Here is a 23,526-nt window from a genome sequence, read left to right on the forward strand (position 1 = left end):
CTTCAAACGATCGCTAATTTCTCTTCCTATCAACTGCAGCTCCATAACGTCCGCAGCATTCCAATCCAAGTCCTGGCGTGCTCGCCACTGTAACGGCCCGGTCTTCGGATTGGTAATGCTTTATTACGGAGCTTCACATGCAAACTGCAACGTATCGACACCATAACACAAGGCGGTCACACGACCGGCCAGCACGACGGCCACACCAGAAAGAGGGAATATCATCATTACAAGAAACCACGTGCACAGTTCATGACCACAGATACCATAATAACAAGGTTAACAGCAGCACTGGGGCTGCTACACTACGTACATTAGGCGTCTAACTCTATTGCTTTGCTTAGGTCTAGTGCGGTAGCGACCAAAATTTATACGCTTCGCGACCAATATACTTCAAGATGCACTGGCGCGACTGATGGGATTCCTTGCTTGAAACGCTCAACATGACAAAACTAAAAATGATTGGCACGCGAGTTGGTAATATTTTGACATTTTTGCACGCTGCATGCGAAAGGTTGCCGAGCCTTGCACTGCAGTAGGATATGGCGGATTGAGTTTGCCCACAAGATCACCGGACCAAAATCTGACATATCGACCTCACCTACCGACACATGCAGCATTCATTTTTGTCGATTACTTTTATGCTATCTTTTGTTTTATCCAGTGTGCATGCCTCTTATTTACATGCTGCAGGTTATCGTTTCATTATATCGCAATCCTGTGGTGTATTCAATGATATATATATCATTGGGTGTATTGATTTGAGAAATATTTTATTAAAATGATGAAAAATGTAAAGGCATGCACATTTAGCAACATTGGGCCATATCTTGAAAATGCCTAGGACGCGAGTGTTCATTACTGTTCAACCTTTTTCCTATTCACATCCGCATTTTTCAAGTACTATCAAAATCGATCAAAAACTCGTGGGCCCGTTCGTAAATTCAAACTGCATGATGACGAGCGCCAGACACATGCAAATTGAATTTGGTGTAGGTAGACGGTCGCATAATTATTCTTCTATGGCCGCATTCTGGCCACCCGTCGGCAGATCAGGATTCATACGACAAGAATATAGGCCCGGTGTAAAATGGCCAAATTAGTCGAAACACCACAGATAGGCTCTCCTCAAACAACAACAGTATGGCTCACTTTCGATGTAGACTTTTAGTGAGACAACTCGTGTGCGGATCTGGCCGGCAACAGCTTGGACAAACCTCCAACAATTAACTCTGAGCACGAATTCTGTAGTCGAACTCGAACTCACACGCTATCTCGTCAAGTAGGCCGACATGCGTCTCAGCACGCCTTCAGTCATTCTTTTTGTCTCGACGAACCAAAGGTTGATCAGTGAAAACTCAACGAATGATGTTTGACATCATGTAATAAGAATTACATATTGCACATTTACATTAAAGAAATGAATTAACGAACTTGGACGCATAATTAGGAAATATCAGTCGTAAATAAAGCTCGAAAGCACTGTTGCATTCAATTAGGCTTATATCATCCAAATGTCTACAAATTACTAGTAACCGGTCGCTTACGGAAAGCAGATGAGCTGTTCATCCAATCGGACATATCCGGATTCCCGTGATCGCGCACTAACCGCACCAGCATTTCGCTCGGTTTCCAACTCGGCACGCTATCACCAAATCTGTTATTTATCGCACGTATACGATCCAGAACTTTTGGCAAGCCGATAGTATGCGCGTAGAACATCGGTCCCCCGGTGTGCTTGGGATAAGCGTATCCGTGAATCCACACCATATCGATATCCACTGGTGACGCGGCAATACCGTCGTCCAGAATTTGGAAGCCTTCGTTCACTAGACAAAGCAACATGCGATCCAAAACTTCCTGGGCGTCTATACGACTGTCCGCAGAGCCGACTCTTTGCCTGTATTCCTCTATCATTTTCATCACTTCTGGCGATATCTGAGGCGTTCGACCAGATGGATAATCGTACCAACCCTTATTAGTTTTCAATCCGTATCTGCCTTTTTCGCACAAGTAATCTGCCAAGGGACAGTAACGAAACCCGCCACGGCGATTTTCAATGGCGCCAGGCGGCTGCTGCTTTGCTGTGACACCCATCGCCATGCGTAGACGATATCCAACGTCGATACCCGCAAGGTCGCTGACTTGAAACGTCCCCATCGCGAATCCGTAGTCAGTTAGCGCTTTGTCTATCTCTGTAGGAGACGCACCTTCTTCTAGCAGATACCGCGCTTCGTTGAGGTAATGGAAGTACATCCTATTTCCTACGAAGCCGTAGCAATTCCCGACCAGCACCGTGACTTTACGCATTCGCTTTCCCATGTCCATACAAGTGGCGATGGTCTCCGCGGATGTCTTAGTACCGTACACATTTTCGAGCAGCCGCATCAAGTTGGCGGGAGCGAAAAAATGCATTCCCATAACCTTGTCGGGACGTTGCGTAACTGCCGCTATGTCGTCGATGTTTTGGGCGCTGGTGTTGGTGGCGAGTATAGCGTCGGGTTTGCATGCTTTGTCCAACGCCTTGAAAATCTTACATTTCAATCCTATGTCTTCGAAAGCGGCTTCGATTACGAGGTCTACGTCCTTCAAGCGGGAGTAGTCCAGTGTACCCGAAACTGATCGCTTCATTGTCGCGTTCTGAGTTTCCGTAATTTGGCCTCGGCGCTGCATATCGTCAATTATCCCGTAGACGGATTTTAATCCGGATTCTAAGAATTTCTCGTTCATCTCGGTAACAATTACAGGAATACCAGCTATTAAGAAATTAATAGCGATGCCTCTGCCCATCGTTCCCAATCCTACAACAGCCCCAAGCTTGATGTTTTTAGCACGAGAATTTTTCCAATCGATGTCGGTTCCTGGGACCTTCCACTTCTTCACGGTTCTTTCAGCAAAGAATGAATAGGTCAGTGCTTTCCGTTGACCTGAAGTGATAGAATCCCTGAGTATCTGCTGTTCCCTTTTCATGCCAACTTCAAAACTTCCAAATGCCGCGCTCTTCACAGCTTGAATGCAATCTACCAGACAGTGCTGGCCGCGGGATTTTTGACGGACCACAGTCAAGTATTTATTCGCTATTTCTTCTGCTCGACTGGCGTCTGGTGGAACTTGATCCCGCGCTCTACGAGTTATTAGAGGCTTGCGCAGAAAGGTTTTAACGAAAGATTTGGCCTCAAGAAACACGTCAGTAGTTATGTAGATCGCTCGTGAGGTGCGTGGGGCTCTTATGGCGGGGTGGCGATTCGCCTGGAAACCCGGGGTGGCGATTCGCCTCTTATCTCTTATGGCGGGGCCGCGATTCGCCATGTGTTCTTATGGGTGCGGTCGTGATTCGCCTTTTCGGGTATAGGCCGCGGTCGTGATTCGCCGTGAAAACTCGTGGTCGTGACTCGCCTTTTTTGCTATAGGCGGTGGCGGCGATTCGCCTGTCGTGTATTCTTACGGGATCTGTGGTGATTCACCATGTGTTCTTATGGGTGCGGTCGTGATTCGCACTTTCAGGCATCTCTCGCGCGGTGTTGAATATGTACGAGTCACCAACAATAACCGCGCAAACGGAAACGTGGTTTGTCGTGAGGATTAAGCAGTGCGTGCGACCTATATTTCGAATGACCTGTGCGCTGAATTATTTCTCGTCCAGCCGCTACTATCGATTATTACACTATTCCATTCAGTGCGAAATAGTTTTATCGTAAATTATGATATATGATGTCGTAGTTTAGTCGTATCAAATGACCGATCGTGTTCTCTCTTTCCTCGCTATTGATTGCTACCTGAATAATACTTTCGGCTTATTCGCTGTTTCGCACCTACAGAATAGTCTGCTGTTCACAGTCACAACTTCATCGCGATAGCACAATTTTCACACCTCGATCAGTAGAACAACACCGCACTAACCCAGTTGTCGAATCACATAGGTCATACATTTTACGCGAAATGAAATATTGTATTGTGGTATACAAATATGCAAACTATTCTTTCAATTCAACAAGTCTAGTTAACGAATCGATTTTCAAGCTGTCGACACAGTTTTTAACACGAGTGAGTTGATATTTCTTCCCGGGTACGAGCGAGGCTTTGTTCCATTGGTCCAACACCACCTCCCCAGTATCATCCTTCAATGTAAAACTGTATAATTTCAACTCCTTTCCGGCACCAGAATTGACCATCTTCTCCTCTCGAGAAACACAAGTAGCGGTGATCGAGACGTATTCATCTTTATTTCCGTATACCGATTCACAGGTCAATAATGGGTATTCTTCAGTCGTATGTCTCGATTTTCCAAGCAGAGTTACTGACGAAGCCCGTCCCAGTAATACAGCAGGTTTTCCAGTAAACTTGTCAATTTGGACCCAACCGGATTTGACCATGAGTTTTTTCGTTTGGAGAATGCTTTCTCAATGACCCCAAACAATTCACGATTGAAACACGTGAAAGATATCTTTTCGTTATTGCCGTCGATGAACATACCTTTGAGATATTGGCTAACGCCACCTCTTTTGGGCGATGAGACGAATTTGACGCCGACGTGAAAATTTGAAGTTGCTCCGACTTGCATAGTGTTGACGCTGTTCGATGTCATATCGTTTGATAAAGTGGGAGTCATCAGTGTAACTCACTACACAAATCAAGTTGAATCGTATTTGAATGTATTGATTCGACCCAACTCAAATCCTATTAACGAGATCTGTTGAATCGAACGTAACCTGAATATTACTGACGCCAACATTCACCCTCATCGGATCATTCACACATTCCACGCCGCTGTTTTAACACTTATAGAATCAATACCAACTATCTCTGACCCGATATTATTCAATCATTTTGGTAATTTACCAACTTTAAATCCATTCGCGGGATGTACTAAAGGTAAATCCAAATAATCCAGAATGAAATATTTGGACTTTGACATTGTGTGAATTGAAATAGGATTGACAAACATGACTACCAACTTCGATCCAACCACATTTCAAACTCAAAAGAATTATTCACAACATTAACAATTGTTAAAAATGTAGTTTCACTTACTTGATTATATCATTACAACTCACAAATTTGAATTAATTCATCCTGGTTGTATTCGTATGCTCTATCTTTTTATTCAATTGTAAAGGTTGTTACTATTCTGAAGACAAAGTATTTACTAATCGGCGCATATACGATTTGACTTGGACATATTATATTTTGAGTATACGAGATTTGAATGTCTGAACAATAACTGAGAATTAATTTATCACAAATAAATCCGTATATTACAGCGTAAAAGATATTGGGGTGTCAGCAACTCTGTACGGTCGTAGTTACAACCACATTAACTAATCTACCCAGGCAACTCGTCATGATCATTCCTGAAATCAACACAAACACAACCACTGACTTGAGTTAACCGCGAAACACCATCAAGTTTTAAATCCGCTTGCAGCTGACGGATTATTCGAATGCATCGACGGGGAATATTATTGAACTCGTCGGTATTGTTACTTCAACAAATTACACCGACTGCGAAAGTTAATATCGAATGGTAAGACTTGATCACATATTTGTTGATCACAGACATGACGAAAAAAAACATCACCGAGATTTTATAAACTAGTCATATTACTCTACACATCTATCAATATCAAAATGCGAGTCATCCAATTTTTCTACTAAAGTAACATTGCACTTTCGGATTCGAATTCGGTATAGTCATACAAATTGTATTAAATCCAACATCAAAACAAAAGGAATTTTTTTTTAGTTTATTGAAATCAAATCATTCGTCTTCGACTTGTGCTTTTCTAGATTACCCGCGACAATTCGTTTCGAGTGAGTTGTAACCAAAGTCAAGATATCTTTGTGTCCACAGATATGGAAGATGAATATAGCTAACACAATCACGAATCGACGTTTCAGAGTATTTCACGGGTGTAATAAACTTGTTAGTGTCACCTATCTAAAAGTACGCACGCGTTCGATTTCCATACCGACTGTTGCGATGTTTAGGATTCACTTACAATAACCACGGGTGAGGATTTAACATCAATGTCGTTACTGTCGGAATTTGCGACAGAGAATTGAAACATATGCACTTTACAGAGTGTGAAAATATCACTTTGAGTATCGAGTACCGTTCGAAGCTAGCGATCAATTCTTAATCATTTCAGTAACTCCCCATTGTGCGTGCTAAATGTAAAATATCGCGAGGTTATACACTCTAAGACTTTGATTATTGTAAAAGTAAATTGTGATATGTTTGTTAGATGCATCCAATTCAACTAGAAGTGTCTAGTATCCAACACTCGTAATATCAAAAAAGTACTTGCTACACTGTTATTTGCTAAACGTGTTTCGCATTGTTGTTCATTTCTAGTATTGATTGTTTTTGAACCCTCAAATAATAATTCCCGACATGAAACTAAGCCGCCGAAAGTCGTTACCATCACAAAGAAACAATTTGCACGATGTTTACTAAATGTATCCTATAGTTAGGTGTACTGGAATTATTTGTAAAACACACACACACACACACACACACACACACGATCAGAGAAATTGGAAATTTTTCCGTTGTCATTCGCTAAAGTAAATGTCATCACAATACTCTGTCACTAAAAGACGTTACTTGGACGTGCTTGAATTCTAGACATAGTTCTGATTTACCCAACACAAGACCCAAGGACAACCCTAGTTTCAGCCGAACACAGATATCCAAAATATCACACACTTCGCTATTCCTAAAGCACAAACACACGATACAAAATAATACTTGTTGTGTTGTTGCGGCATCATCACTCAACAATATCACCCTCAATACAAATGATGTTTATGTGTAACATGCTATTGATTTGAACCACACCCACCTGACGGAAGAGGATTTACTCAATCTTTACAAAATGGATATTGACCAACATCACATCACCGGATTGTATATGTTTCGCTGGATACGAGTTATGTTAGTTTAACAGTAAACAAATTTCACCCTCTTGGATTATGAACTCAATGCGTTAGCAGTCATTCAATATTTTGTTTGTGTCAACTAGTTACTTGGTATGTTACTCCACAACTCTTACAAAAGTACGAAGGATATTAACATCGCACTAAGTAATTAACTTTACTCGATATTCTCGCATTACGAAACTAAAGAATGGTTGGTTAGACTCTACAAACTGTTTCGATATCACAAGACCTTTATTGTCTGAACGGGTGTTCATGTATCTTAATAATCAAATAGTTCAACACAGCACTAGTACGAACAGAAACATCAGAGTTGTTTACACAAAAGTTTGTATGTGTACAGTATGCGAATACCATGTGTAAGTCCAGCGCAATTGTGGTATCCATCCGAGTTTAGTTAACACAAATTTATTACAACGGAGCCACGTAAACTTTCGTGAAAGAAAAGCATACTCACTTCCAGAGGGTTATGTCAATACCATAGCAGTAAATCAGCTACTCCAACAAGAAAGTACATATGTTTCTAGCCACGGTCCTTACATCTTTCACATAGATCAATCTACTTTGCTAACGAAAAGTGCTGAGTCATCACATGATCGCCCTCACAACAAAACAGCTAGTAGATATTATCATTCAAAATATTCCTAACCCTTTACACACCAGTGACAAATCATACAACGAATATGTTTTGTGGGTCGAATTGTTGTTCAGTGTCAAGTCTACCTGTTGAAACGTACATTAAAACAACACAGTCACAATTCAATTAACCCGATCGAAACGGCCGGCCTCGAGTCCAAATTTCAATGCATTTAGAAAAATGTTCATAAAATCCGAACCACGAGACTTGAACCGACACCCAATATATCGCTGTAATCGTGAAACAGCCGCCTAACCAACTGAGCTACTCTCAAAGCGAGAGAGAAACTGGTGATGCCCCTATACCAAGAAGTGTTCTCAACTTTTTGAAAATATTAGAGAATTTGCTTCTTGAATTTGCGACTACGTCATACATAGACGGGCTCGGGATAGAATCATCGCCTGACTGATTTCACAGCAATATCAGGATTCCAAAATGACCTGAGTGAGGTTCTTACGATAATACAATCGACTGTAACGACCGCTGATATACCGATGGCTACAGTTGGCTATAGCGCGATTGATGCCAGGCGTCTCGCATTCAGCGCACATACACGCGCCGCGTGTTATTGTAGTATTGACGACGTTCATTCAATGATTCAATTCACAGTGCCGGACGCCGATGTATGTAATCGCTTCGTACGAGTTACTAAGTACTAGATAGTGCTTTATCGAAACACTTTGCTCTTGTACAACAAGTAGAACTGAATATATATTGGTGGGATTGACAGGTAGTCATATCTGCAATATAAAATGCAGTGTTTCACTGCTATTTTACTGGGCATTTGAAGAAAGATTAGGTCATACGGGGCCTAAGATAACTTATCGTAGGCCCCGCGTCATATTATGCAAGCATTTCATCGACACTGGTGATGTAGACAATCGCTTTGAGACAAGGGCTGTCTATTGAACCAATAGGCATCCTGATAACCCAGCTATCACGACATGCGCATCGCAGCAATCAGTTTCGAAGTGCACAACTCGACCGCCGACTCTACATACCTATTTATTCGCTAATTTGACAATGGACATTGAACATTCAACCATATTTAGGTTTTGTTCTCTACCATGGGCCAGATCTGAAACATTTTCACCAGAAGTGAAGCCATTTACGGACATAAATTTTCTGTCATATCGATTGCGCTTTGGAGATCTTGTAGCTCGCTGAACTGAATACCATCATGTTGGTAATGCTGTATTAGTATGAAAAGCAGCAATCGATATGCGTAATCTGCAACAGCGAATCTTCGCTAATCACAACAGCAAATATATTACCGCGTGTTATTGTTTGGGTGATAACATAGTATCGCGGACGTTGAAATGATTCATTTCACAACGCCGGTATATGTAATCGCTTGTCCATCCTTTGTACGAGTTCGTGCCATGTGTTGAAACTAACATTGCTGTTGTACAACACGCGCATCGCAGCAATCAGTTTCGAAGTGCGTCTCGTGACCGCAGACTCTACATACCTCGATCCGCTAGATTGAAAATCGACATTCAACCATATTTTTGTAAAGTAATTTATTGCGTGGCGCAATATATGCCATTGGCTTTGCTGGTCGTCAAATTTTCATGAATGACCTGCGCGTTGTGGACGGAAATCTCGAGCAGACACGAAAATACCTTTCAATACCAGAATCGCGACCGGAGCTTTGATGTGCCGGTGCATTTCGTTTTATTCGCTAGGCTACTACGTAAAAGACGTGAAACATTTTCACCAGAAGTGCAGCCATTTACGGACATAAATTTCCTGTCATATCAATAGCGGAGATCTTGTAGCTCGCTGAACAACATCATGGCAGTATTGGTGTATTAGTATGAAAAGCAAAAATATTCAATATGCGTAATCTTCAACAGCAACAGAAAATACATTGCTAAAACCCGCGCATGTTATTTCGTAAAATATTTTTACTTCCAGTTCAAAGAATCTTCTGTGCGACTAATTATATTATTGATTATAAGTATTCCAATAGATGGGCAATGGGCATAACCAACGCATGTTAGGAGAAAAGATCTGCAAATGAATTTGATGTCTCGGCGATGCGCTGATTTAGGTCACGGGCGCTGGTTTATCTCACGCGCGCACATTCACGCGAACGTCGTGGCGAGTTGTATTTTGCGCAAAACGTTTTTATGTATTCAATCTGCATTTTGAACAGGTTATTCGATAGTATAATATGTTATTTATGGCTTGACGTATGCGTATTGATAATAGCTATCCATCTGGAATAGTTGTAATTGTCTGCGACCAGAACAACTCAGGAAATTTTGGATTAAGTAAAGCGTGTTCGTGAAAATACGCTCAGTTATCATTAATGATTATGCCGTTTCGATCGGGTTAAAACCACGAATCTATTTTCATTTCGTCACATACAGAAAAATAAATTTATTCCGCCAAAACATACTTGTAACCAATCGCTTTCATTAAACACACAACACCATAAAAGTATTTACTTTCTACAACATAGACATTCCGATGTAGTCAAGAAATATTTTTATTAATCAAAATCATCGACTTCTGTTTACGGCGTTAGTGTGTGCATGTCATACATGTGGGATCCGTATTAAAATGTACACGACACGACTGAATGTAAGGAGATAGAAGTCTATCGCATAGATTTACATGTGCTCTTCGCTACGGTTTCAAAAAACTAATCATCTCTTTTGCATTGATCGAGACCGAGCAAGTTAGTTAATGGTCATGATTGTGTTTGTCATATGCGAATGATAGGGTTACTGTCAAATCTACATACAACAACCTTCTGGCACTCATAATAGCAATTTCATTCTCTCCCTTCGTAATTGTAGACTCACGACAAGTATATTGTACAACTCGACAGCTACTTTTAACAACACCAACGACACTAAACATACGATACCTACCCAAGTAAAATTACCATTTTCACCTGGAGGTCAGTCGTTACCTGAGTAAAAATACCATTATTCTTTGGAGATTTATCGTTTAATCAGAGTAACAAAACATTTTCACTTGGGGGTCTATCGTTTCCAAGAGTAACAAGCCCCCTTTCCTTTGGAAATCTATTTTTCCCTGGGTAACAAACCTTTTTCACTTGCAAATATATTTTTCCCCCCGGGTAACAAACCTTTTTTCGCTTGGAAATATATTTTTTCCTTGAGCAACAGATCATTTTCACTTGGAAATATATTTTTTCCTTGAGCAACAGACCATTTTTACTTGGAAATATATTTTTTCCCTGAGCAACAAACCATTTTCACTTGGAAATATATTTTTTCCCTGAGCAACAGACCATTTTCACTTGGAAATATATTTTTTCCCTGAGCAACAAACCATTTTCACTTGGAAATATATTTTTTCCCTGAGCAACAAACCATTTCACTCGGCGGGTCGTCGTTTACCTGAGTAAAAATATCATTTTCCTTTGGAGATCTGGCGTTTACCCATTGTAACAATACATTTCACTTGGAAATCTGTCGTTTACCTGAGTACCAATACCGTTTTCACTTGGAAATCTATCTTTTCCCTGGGTAACAATACCATTTTCGTTTTGAAAACTGACAACCACACCGGTCAATTTGATATTTTTTGTATATTGTTACAACAGACAGCGACAAAATATACACCAACAACGACTCCGATACATTTGTCTAATCAAATATTCACTTGCTCTGATGCATCCCATCAAAATCATTGGTTACTCACATACAATAACAATGTGCTGTTGTACATCGACATGTATGTTTTCGGAATTGGTGAATAAAGGGGTTTCCGATATGTCCGTGATGTCCGGGTTCGTGCTTTGGATTTTCCAGAGTCAAAATGTCTGAATAAAACACCTCCTCGACTTTGGTAACTGGTTGATACACGGATAATGGTGTTCGGAAAACGGATGAATTTATGTTCCCCATCGCGCTGACAACATCGGGTTACTTGTGAGTTTCCTCGGGTCTGTTTACTATATTGTGTCTTTACTGGTCAATACATGTCGCTCCAGTCAGCTGAAACCGGATCACTAATATGAGAAAGTGTGGGGGCCGGATCCGGATATTCACTCATGACCCAACGACCGATATTCAAGTAAACATGTTACAGACCGTGTTTTGTCTCCATGAAAAATACCTATGCATACACCATCACATCAAGTACGTCACGATTGTTCACAAGTATTTGCGTAAACGAGGTGTATGTACAATGTGTCGATGCACACACATCATGGGACACAAATTCACGTTCTCAAGTCTCATCATGCGCCGACTCTGTACATTCAATGTGGGCATAGATGACTTGGAGACAGGCAAGCGGTCATATTTGGACGCAACATGGTCTTAGTATGAACCGACCTCCACCCAACTTGTGAAAAATCAATCTCACACGAGTACAGCCCTTTCACGGGTTCACACCTTGATTTTGCAAGATTGTTCGGATTCTCAGGTAGACTTGTATCATGATCCAGACTTCGACATAATCGGGTTGCGTAACTCGCTCAATCCCTCCGCGTATTGTTCGTCCTAACCTGCGAACTTTTTTGCTGAGACCGCAGTGTTTCACCTGGCGTAATGTATTTGGCGATCACCATCGTTATCAATCTTTCACGCGATGAATATGTGAGATGTCGCTACTCCCACATAACGACTACAGATAAACATCGCGAGCAGTGACTCCGGATTGAAATCGTAAACAGGGACTCTGTGTGTGTGTGAATCTCGAGTTCGATTACGATTAGATAATGTAATCCAAGGTGTGTCTCTGCGAGTTGAAGGCTTATTTCCAGGGTTGTAACCAAGTCACATGGTTCCGAGTCACGAGTCAATCTGACTTTTGTGGTTTTGACTCGAGTCGAGTCGAGTCATTTTCAATTCATCACCGACTCGAGTCCGAGTCCAAGTCATCGTTTTAAGGGTCAAGTCCGAGTCATAGTGTTATGACTCGAGTCGAGTCCAAGTCACAGTATTGAAGTCATGTTCAACTTGTGTTTTCAATCCTGCTTGGGTGATATCGAATTCCTTGCTTGCCAAACATGCTTATTTTGTCCCTATCATAGTCTTGGCACAAGTTTATTTAGTTAGGCAGATAACAGACAGTTCCTGGCCTCATATACCGATGCTACAGATAGACGAGACAGGCCGCCAATACGATAACGTTACTAATCTTAGAACTTTAAATCAAATATCTGTCTTGTCAGTCTGGTATATCACAAATAAAAGCATTCAGTTTTATTACGAGCACATCGACGACCGCTCACAAATAGCTTATAGAGAATTAACGAATTCACGTCTACATACTATCTGATAGAGGACCTACGAATTCACGTCTAGCTAGATACAAGCTGGTAAAGAATCAACAGATAAACGCTTATGTAGAGGTACAGTTTTGCTTTCACATCATAACCGGTGGTTGACCAGAAAACAGGTCAACTTTCCTGCTCAGCTGCCGAAATAGTCGCCGGAGCGTTACTTTAGTGCTGATTTACTGTTGTCTTAGTCTAATTTGCCCTACATTTACCAAAAAAAATCTCAAAAATGAGGACAGAATCTCAAAAAAGAGGCTACTTCTTAAAATTGTTAGATTATCTGAAATAACTTAAATTTGGCTTAATTCTAACCAGTAGAAAGCAATGCTAAGAGAAAATATTTTGGATTAATTACAAATAGAGACTTTCGAAATATACCGGCTACCTCATGATATTGTTAGATTGTGTAGAAAATTTGGCTCAATTCCAACTAGAAGAAGCGGAGTTATTAGAGTGGAATATTTTGGATATGAAAAAATAGTCGACTTACTGCTAGTATGTAATTATATTATATGAAATCATTTCTCACTAAAAATACTCCATATATTTTCAAATCAAAAATTTTCTCCTCATTTCATTGATTCCACCTTTTCAAATTAGGCCAGATTCAGTGTTCTTTTTATGCAACGTAGCAATTTTATCAAGTAGCAACCCAGTAGAATAAAAAAGAAGGTATTTTTGATCGGCCCTATTGTACAAATATCACACAACATTAGCCATTCATTATTATCACGTGCACAATGCACATACCTAACAAAACGTCAAACGGAGGAGGGTATTGTGACAGACAGCAGATCAAATCAATGAGTTACACTTGAAAAATACTAAAGTGAAAAGGAGATTCTCATATATGTTGAGGCCGCATGGCCTTACATTAATCCACATCCACTGGATACAAGTTCCTCTGGTGCATTAGATGCAGGAATTGAAAAGCAATTTTGAACCACACTAAAGAGCATTAGATACTCATCCATTCTAGTCGGCCAAAAATGCAAAGAATCATCGCCTTCATATCTACACATGAGCTTATCAGTCTCTTCCAAGTAGGCTACTTGACTATTTGAGTCAATTCTTTGGCTCTAATTGGACTTTGCTTCGATTGTTTGCTTGTATAATTGAAATGTCTTAAGTACTTTGATGGCGGAGGATCTATTACCTCTTCATCACTGGATGATTTTGTACAATGTATTGCTCTTTGCTACTATGTACCATCGTCTTTTGTTTTTTCGGCGGCGCATATCTGATATCAGACGAGTGCAACGAAAGCAGTGGTGACAAATAGCGATGTCGACAGAATTCATCACATGCGTTGATCTAACCATTGTGATTCGCAACTTTCTTCACCTTCAAGTCACATAAAATAAGCCGAGTCAATGACTTGAGTCGAGTCATGCGTAATGACTCGAGTACAAGTCGAGTCAATCCAAATATTGACTCGAGTCGAGTCGAGTCATTTTCCCATTTCAAGAAAATGACTCGAGTCAAGTCGAGTCACAAAAAAATCGTGACTCGAGTCTGACTCGAGTCGAGTCATGACTCGAGTCATTACAACCCTGATTATTTCGTGTTAACCACTCCGCAAGAGGGTGCTGTCTCGTAATTCTACATGCCGTTATAAAACGTGGTTGGAAACTTTTGGTCTAGTTGATCCAGTTACGTATTGAAACGGTGCACCCACGCAGACCACTGAGAAAACGTTGTCGTTACCTGACTATATCCACGAGTAATTATGGGATTACGCGTAACGTTCCATAGATTCCTCTGGCCTCACACCGTGGTTTTACGACACAGACAAGATGCAGCAGTGGAAATATTGAAAATGAAAAACGATACCTTGGTGACATTTGATTTGGATTTTACACCTGATGAACCATACAATCGATTGGTACATTGGGATGACAACTCTATCGTCGAGGTCAAGGGAAAAGAAATGTACAGATTTGTTGGTGTTGTGGATATTCAGCGAAAATCAGGGTATATGGTTGTGTATGGGTCGCATATTTGACTGAGAATATATCGGTATGCATCATGCACTATCCGTTGTATCATGTCGTGTGTCATCTATGCCCACATTGAATGTACAGAGTCGGCGCATGATGAGACTTGAGAACGTGAATTTGTGTCCCATGATGTGTGTGCATCGACACATTGTACATGCACCTCGTTTACGCAAATACTTGTGAACAATCGTGACGTACTTGATGTGATGGTGTATGCATAGGTATTTTTCATGGAGACAAAACACGGTCTGTAACATGTTTACTTGAATATCGGTCGTTGGGTCATGAGTGAATATCCGGATCCGGCCCCCACACTTTCTCATATTAGTGATCCGGTTTCAGCTGACTGGAGCGACATGTATTGACCAGTAAAGACACAATATAGTAAACAGACCCGAGGAAACTCACAAGTAACCCGATGTTGTCAGCGCGATGGGGAACATAAATTCATCCGTTTTCCGAACACCATTATCCGTGTATCAACCAGTTACCAAAGTCGAGGAGGTGTTTTATTCAGACATTTTGACTCTGGAAAATCCAAAGCACGAACCCGGACATCACGGACATATCGGAAACCCCTTTATTCACCAATTCCGAAAACATACATGTCGATGTACAACAGCACATTGTTATTGTATGTGAGTAACCAATGATTTTGATGGGATGCATCAGAGCAAGTGAATATTTGATTAGACAAATGTATCGGAGTCGTTGTTGGTGTATATTTTGTCGCTGTCTGTTGTAACAATATACAAAAAATATCAAATTGACCGGTGTGGTTGTCAGTTTTCAAAACGAAAATGGTATTGTTACCCAGGGAAAAGATAGATTTCCAAGTGAAAACGGTATTGGGACTCAGGTAAACGACAGATTTCCAAGTGAAATGTATTGTCACAATGGGTAAACGCCAGATCTCCAAAGGAAAATGATATTTTTACTCAGGTAAACGACGACCCGCCGAGTGAAATGGTTTGTTGCTCAGGGAAAAAATATATTTCCAAGTGAAAATGGTTTGTTGCTCAGGGAAAAAATATATTTCCAAGTGAAAATGGTCTGTTGCTCAGGGAAAAAATATATTTCCAAGTGAAAATGGTTTGTTGCTCAGGGAAAAAATATATTTCCAAGTAAAAATGGTCTGTTGCTCAAGGAAAAAATATATTTCCAAGTGAAAATGATCTGTTGCTCAAGGAAAAAATATATTTCCAAGCGTAAAAAGGTTTGTTACCCGGGGGGAAAAATATATTTGCAAGTGAAAAAGGTTTGTTACCCAGGGAAAAATAGATTTCCAAAGGAAAGGGGGCTTGTTACTCTTGGAAACGATAGACCCCCAAGTGAAAATGTTTTGTTACTCTGATTAAACGATAAATCTCCAAAGAATAATGGTATTTTTACTCAGGTAACGACTGACCTCCAGGTGAAAATGGTAATTTTACTTGGGTAGGTATCGTATGTTTAGTGTCGTTGGTGTTGTTAAAAGTAGCTGTCGAGTTGTACAATATACTTGTCGTGAGTCTACAATTACGAAGGGAGAGAATGAAATTGCTATTATGAGTGCCAGAAGGTTGTTGTATGTAGATTTGACAGTAACCCTATCATTCGCATATGACAAACACAATCATGACCATTAACTAACTTGCTCGGTCTCGATCAATGCAAAAGAGATGATTAGTTTTTTGAAACCGTAGCGAAGAGCACATGTAAATCTATGCGATAGACTTCTATCTCCTTACATTCAGTCGTGTCGTGTACATTTTAATACGGATCCCACATGTATGACATGCACACACTAACGCCGTAAACAGAAGTCGATGATTTTGATTAATAAAAATATTTCTTGACTACATCGGAATGTCTATGTTGTAGAAAGTAAATACTTTTATGGTGTTGTGTGTTTAATGAAAGCGATTGGTTACAAGTATGTTTTGGCGGAATAAATTTATTTTTCTGTATGTGACGAAATGAAAATAGATTCGTGGTTTTAATTGAATTGTGACTGTGTTGTTTTAATGTACGTTTCAACAGGTAGACTTGACACTGAACAACAATTCGACCCACAAAACATATTCGTTGTATGATTTGTCACTGGTGTGTAAAGGGTTAGGAATATTTTGAATGATAATATCTACTAGCTGTTTTGTTGTGAGGGCGATCATGTGATGACTCAGCACTTTTCGTTAGCAAAGTAGATTGATCTATGTGAAAGATGTAAGGACCGTGGCTAGAAACATATGTACTTTCTTGTTGGAGTAGCTGATTTACTGCTATGGTATTGACATAACCCTCTGGAAGTGAGTATGCTTTTCTTTCACGAAAGTTTACGTGGCTCCGTTGTAATAAATTTGTGTTAACTAAACTCGGATGGATACCACAATTGCGCTGGACTTACACATGGTATTCGCATACTGTACACATACAAACTTTTGTGTAAACAACTCTGATGTTTCTGTTCGTACTAGTGCTGTGTTGAACTATTTGATTATTAAGATACATGAACACCCGTTCAGACAATAAAGGTCTTGTGATATCGAAACAGTTTGTAGAGTCTAACCAACCATTCTTTAGTTTCGTAATGCGAGAATATCGAGTAAAGTTAATTACTTAGTGCGATGTTAATATCCTTCGTACTTTTGTAAGAGTTGTGGAGTAACATACCAAGTAACTAGTTGACACAAACAAAATATTGAATGACTGCTAACGCATTGAGTTCATAATCCAAGAGGGTGAAATTTGTTTACTGTTAAACTAACATAACTCGTATCCAGCGAAACATATACAATCCGGTGATGTGATGTTGGTCAATATCCATTTTGTAAAGATTGAGTAAATCCTCTTCCGTCAGGTGGGTGTGGTTCAAATCAATAGCATGTTACACATAAACATCATTTGTATTGAGGGTGATATTGTTGAGTGATGATGCCGCAACAACACAACAAGTATTATTTTGTATCGTGTGTTTGTGCTTTAGGAATAGCGAAGTGTGTGATATTTTGGATATCTGTGTTCGGCTGAAACTAGGGTTGTCCTTGGGTCTTGTGTTGGGTAAATCAGAACTATGTCTAGAATTCAAGCACGTCCAAGTAACGTCTTTTAGTGACAGAGTATTGTGATGACATTTACTTTAGCGAATGACAACGGAAAAATTTCCAATTTCTCTGATCGTGTGTGTGTGTGTGTGTGTGTGTGTGTGTTTTACAAATAATTCCAGTACACCTAACTATAGGATACATTTAGTAAACATCGTGCAAATTGTTTCTTTGTGATGGTAACGACTTTCGGCGGCTTAGTTTCATGTCGGGAATTATTATTTGAGGGTTCAAAAACAATCAATACTAGAAATGAACAACAATGCGAAACACGTTTAGCAAATAACAGTGTAGCAAGTACTTTTTTGATATTACGAGTGTTGGATACTAGACACTTCTAGTTGAATTGGATGCATCTAACAAACATATCACAATTTACTTTTACAATAATCAAAGTCTTAGAGTGTATAACCTCGCGATATTTTACATTTAGCACGCACAATGGGGAGTTACTGAAATGATTAAGAATTGATCGCTAGCTTCGAACGGTACTCGATACTCAAAGTGATATTTTCACACTCTGTAAAGTGCATATGTTTCAATTCTCTGTCGCAAATTCCGACAGTAACGACATTGATGTTAAATCCTCACCCGTGGTTATTGTAAGTGAATCCTAAACATCGCAACAGTCGGTATGGAAATCGAACGCGTGCGTACTTTTAGATAGGTGACACTAACAAGTTTATTACACCCGTGAAATACTCTGAAACGTCGATTCGTGATTGTGTTAGCTATATTCATCTTCCATATCTGTGGACACAAAGATATCTTGACTTTGGTTACAACTCACTCGAAACGAATTGTCGCGGGTAATCTAGAAAAGCACAAGTCGAAGACGAATGATTTGATTTCAATAAACTAAAAAAAAATTCCTTTTGTTTTGATGTTGGATTTAATACAATTTGTATGGCTATACCGAATTCGAATCCGAAAGTGCAATGTTACTTTAGTAGAAAAATTGGATGACTCGCATTTTGATATTGATAGATGTGTAGAGTAATATGACTAGTTTATAAAATCTCGGTGATGTTTTTTTTCGTCATGTCTGTGATCAACAAATATGTGATCAAGTCTTACCATTCGATATTAACTTTCGCAGTCGGTGTAATTTGTTGAAGTAACAATACCGACGAGTTCAATAATATTCCCCGTCGATGCATTCGAATAATCCGTCAGCTGCAAGCGGATTTAAAACTTGATGGTGTTTCGCGGTTAACTCAAGTCAGTGGTTGTGTTTGTGTTGATTTCAGGAATGATCATGACGAGTTGCCTGGGTAGATTAGTTAATGTGGTTGTAACTACGACCGTACAGAGTTGCTGACACCCCAATATCTTTTACGCTGTAATATACGGATTTATTTGTGATAAATTAATTCTCAGTTATTGTTCAGACATTCAAATCTCGTATACTCAAAATATAATATGTCCAAGTCAAATCGTACATGCGCCGATTAGTAAATACTTTGTCTTCAGAATAGTAACAACCTTTACAATTGAATAAAAAGATAGAGCATACGAATACAACCAGGATGAATTAATTCAAATTTGTGAGTTGTAATGATATAATCAAGTAAGTGAAACTACATTTTTAACAATTGTTAATGTTGTGAATAATTCTTTTGAGTTTGAAATGTGGTTGGATCGAAGTTGGTAGTCATGTTTGTCAATCCTATTTCAATTCACACAATGTCAAAGTCCAAATATTTCATTCTGGATTATTTGGATTTACCTTTAGTACATCCCGCGAATGGATTTAAAGTTGGTAAATTACCAAAATGATTGAATAATATCGGGTCAGAGATAGTTGGTATTGATTCTATAAGTGTTAAAACAGCGGCGTGGAATGTGTGAATGATCCGATGAGGGTGAATGTTGGCGTCAGTAATATTCAGGTTACGTTCGATTCAACAGATCGCGTTAATAGGATTTGAGTTGGGTCGAATCAATACATTCAAATACGATTCAACTTGATTTGTGTAGTGAGTTACACTGATGACTCCCACTTTATCAAACGATATGACATCGAACAGCGTCAACACTATGCAAGTCGGAGCAACTTCAAATTTTCACGTCGGCGTCAAATTCGTCTCATCACCCAAAAGAGGTGGCGTTAGCCAATATCTCAAAGGTATATTCATCGACGGCAATAACGAAGAGATATCTTTCACGTGTTTCAATCGTGAATTGTTTGGGGTCATTGAGAAAGCATTCTCCAAACGAAAAAAACTCATGGTCAAATCTGGTTGGGTCCAAATTGACAAGTTTACTGGAAAACCTGCTGTATTACTGGGACGGGCTTCGTCAGTAACTCTGCATGGAAAATCGAGACATACGACTGAAGAATACCCATTATTGACCTGTGAATCGGTATACGGAAATAAAGATGAATACGTCTCGATCACCGCTACTTGTGTTTCTCGAGAGGAGAAGATGGTCAATTCTGGTGCCGGAAAGGAGTTGAAATTATACAGTTTTACATTGAAGGATGATACTGGGGAGGTGGTGTTGGACCAATGGAACAAAGCCTCGCTCGTACCCGGGAAGAAATATCAACTCACTCGTGTTAAAAACTGTGTCGGCAGCTTGAAAATCGATTCGTTAACTAGACTTGTTGAATTGAAAGAATAGTTTGCATATTTGTATACCACAATACAATATTTCATTTCGCGTAAAATGTATGACCTATGTGATTCGACAACTGGGTTAGTGCGGTGTTGTTCTACTGATCGAGGTGTGAAAATTGTGCTATCGCGATGAAGTTGTGGCTGTGAACAGCAGACTATTCTGTAGGTGCGAAACAGCGAATAAGCCGAAAGTATTATTCAGGTAGCAATCAATAGCGAGGAAAGAGAGAACACGATCGGTCAATTGATACGACTAAACTACGACATCATATATCATAATTTACGATCAAACTATTTCGCACTGAATGGAATAGTGTAATAATCGATAGTAGCGGCTGGACGAGAAATAATTCAGCGCACAGGTCATTCGAAATATAGGTCGCACGCACTGCTTAATCCTCACGACAAACCACGTTTCCGTTTGCGCGGTTATTGTTGGTGACTCGTACATATTCAACACCGCGCGAGAGATGCCTGAAAGTGCGAATCACGACCGCACCCATAAGAACACATGGTGAATCACCACAGATCCCGTAAGAATACACGACAGGCGAATCGCCGCCACCGCCTATAGCAAAAAAGGCGAGTCACGACCACGAGTTTTCACGGCGAATCACGACCGCGGCCTATACCCGAAAAGGCGAATCACGACCGCACCCATAAGAACACATGGCGAATCGCGGCCCCGCCATAAGAGATAAGAGGCGAATCGCCACCCCGGGTTTCCAGGCGAATCGCCACCCCGCCATAAGAGCCCCACGCACCTCACGAGCGATCTACATAACTACTCACGTCACTGCCTTCGGGGACAACGCGGTCAACGGCACCGAGTTTCGCGGCATCTGATGCTGGGTAATGCTGTCCATAAGTAATCCACTCCATTGCAGCATCTAATCCTACAAGTCGTGGGAATCTCTGAGTTCCGCCAGCACCGGGAATCATACCCAGCTTTACTTCAGGAAATCCCATTATAGTACTAGTACTAGCTACTCTAAAGTGGCATGCAAGAGCCAATTCGAATCCCCCTCCGAGCGCATAACCATTTATGGCAGCTACGACTGGTATTGTCGTTTTTTCGATATCATCTAGTAATTCGGCGAGAGGTTCCTCCATGGATTTATTTCCAAATTCGGTAATGTCAGCTCCTGCTGAAAAGTTTCCGTTGTCGCCACATACCACGATAGCTTGAACTCGATCGGATTTCGCTCTACTGAGCCCTTTACGGATACCAGTTCTAGTAGGCGTACCAAGAACATTCAGAGCACCATAGCTCAGTTGTATTACTGCAATGTCACCGTCCACACTATACTTAGCCATGGTAGCAACAATTTGCTTTAAAAACTGCGACTACGACGGAAACTAAAATGAGTAGGCTGTGAATGCGACGCGAAATTATAGTTCTCACTGCAGACAACGAGATGTTTACATAGGTTGCCCGACATATGAGCATGCGACACAATGGAAAACGACAGTTCAGCATGGAACACATCAGCATGAGTCACTTCAGCATGTGACTGTATAACCCAAAAACTTACCCTAACCCGAAACATAGCCTAACCTAACCTAACCTAGCCTAACCTAACCTAAACCCTAACCCAACCATAAACCTAACCTAACCTACCCCTAACCCGTAATTTAACCCACATGCTCATGTGTCGCATGCCAAATTGTCGCATGCCGAAGCGTCGCATGCTGTAATGTCGCATGCTCATAATTATGTCCACGGACCGTTTACATAACATTGTAGATTGCCGAGCTAGCAACTCACTGAGCTGTGACGAAAAGCGCTGGTTTTACATTTGGACGGCACCGACGTATATAACGGGAGCAGCGTAACCGACCCATATGGTGGTGACGGAATCAAAGAAAAAAAACAAATAAATATTATTTTGATGGAACACACTTCACAATGTAGATATCGCAACTACACTCAAATAAATGGTTGCCCGACATATGAGCATGCGACACAATGGAAAACGACAGTTCAGCATGGAACACATCAGCATGCGTCACTTCAGCATGTGACTGTATAACCCTAAAACTTACCCTAACCCTAAACATAGCCTAACCTAACCTAACCTAGCCTAACCTAACCTAAACCCTAACCCTAAACCAACCATAAATCCAACCCTAACCTACCCCTAACCCGTAATTTAACCCACATGCTCATGTGTCGCATGCCAAATTGTCGCATGCCGAAGTCTCGCATGCTGTAATGTCGCATGCTCATATGTCCACGGACCCAAATAAATACCTGTGATATTATATTCAAATTGAGGAACCAATGTATATATATCATTGGAGGAACTGTTGGAGCTGAATGGATTGGTAACCAACAAAGTTATGTTAAATGGCGCTTTCATTTCTAAAGGATGTAATTGAACCATGGCCTTATGGTATATAGGCTAATATTGAACGTACTTAGCCCACATTCGTACATATCTCACTTTTAGCACGATTTTCTTTTTATAATATTCGGTAGGACGAAGTGGGTGTTTTATTGGTAGATTTTATAGTCAATCGCTTCCACTTCTTCTTATCAATGATATAAACACCCGGAGATATTCAGTAACGAAGTGCTTCATCTTTTTGAAATAATTCAAGTATATTTTGCCAACTTGCACTACTTCCTAAAGAGGTTATACTTCTACTTGGTAGTTTTCAGTTCTATAGGCAAAACTAGGCCCACTTAGTTTTTTCCTTCATAGAAAAGATATGATATGAGACTCTATATACGTTGAAGCTACTGCATTAACGTTGAATATATATGAAAGGTGTATTTAGCCATTCTAGAATTGCGTGACAGTATTTCTGGTTATTTCAACTAACGTAGCATATTCCCCAGCTGAATGCCAATGAGCTGCACAAATCACTTGTGTTGCGACAAATTATAGACAACTAACCTACGTAGGTTAGTTATCTATAGACAAATATGACCATTGAAGAGCCCCGGCTCTCTCTCTCGTATCGG

The 23,526-nt window shown here is 40.3% G+C and overlaps 1 protein-coding gene across 1 annotated transcript; it reads right to left on the bottom strand.

Moving 5' to 3' along the window:
• Positions 1-1,366: 1,366 nt before the first annotated feature.
• On the bottom strand, positions 1,367-21,975 carry LOC145446161 (peroxisomal bifunctional enzyme-like). The gene is made up of 2 exons (XM_080324397.1): positions 21,336-21,975; positions 1,367-3,174 (listed from the first exon to the last, which is right to left on the bottom strand). The coding sequence occupies exons 1-2, from the start codon at positions 21,870-21,872 to the stop codon at positions 1,519-1,521; spliced, it is 2,193 nt and encodes a 730-aa protein (XP_080180523.1). The 5' UTR covers positions 21,873-21,975; the 3' UTR covers positions 1,367-1,518.
• Positions 21,976-23,526: the final 1,551 nt, after the last annotated feature.

Source organism: Botryllus schlosseri, chromosome 9 (genome assembly GCF_051294905.1).
Source record: "Botryllus schlosseri isolate E-star chromosome 9, Bs_hap1, whole genome shotgun sequence".
Lineage (NCBI taxonomy): Eukaryota > Metazoa > Chordata > Ascidiacea > Stolidobranchia > Styelidae > Botryllus > Botryllus schlosseri.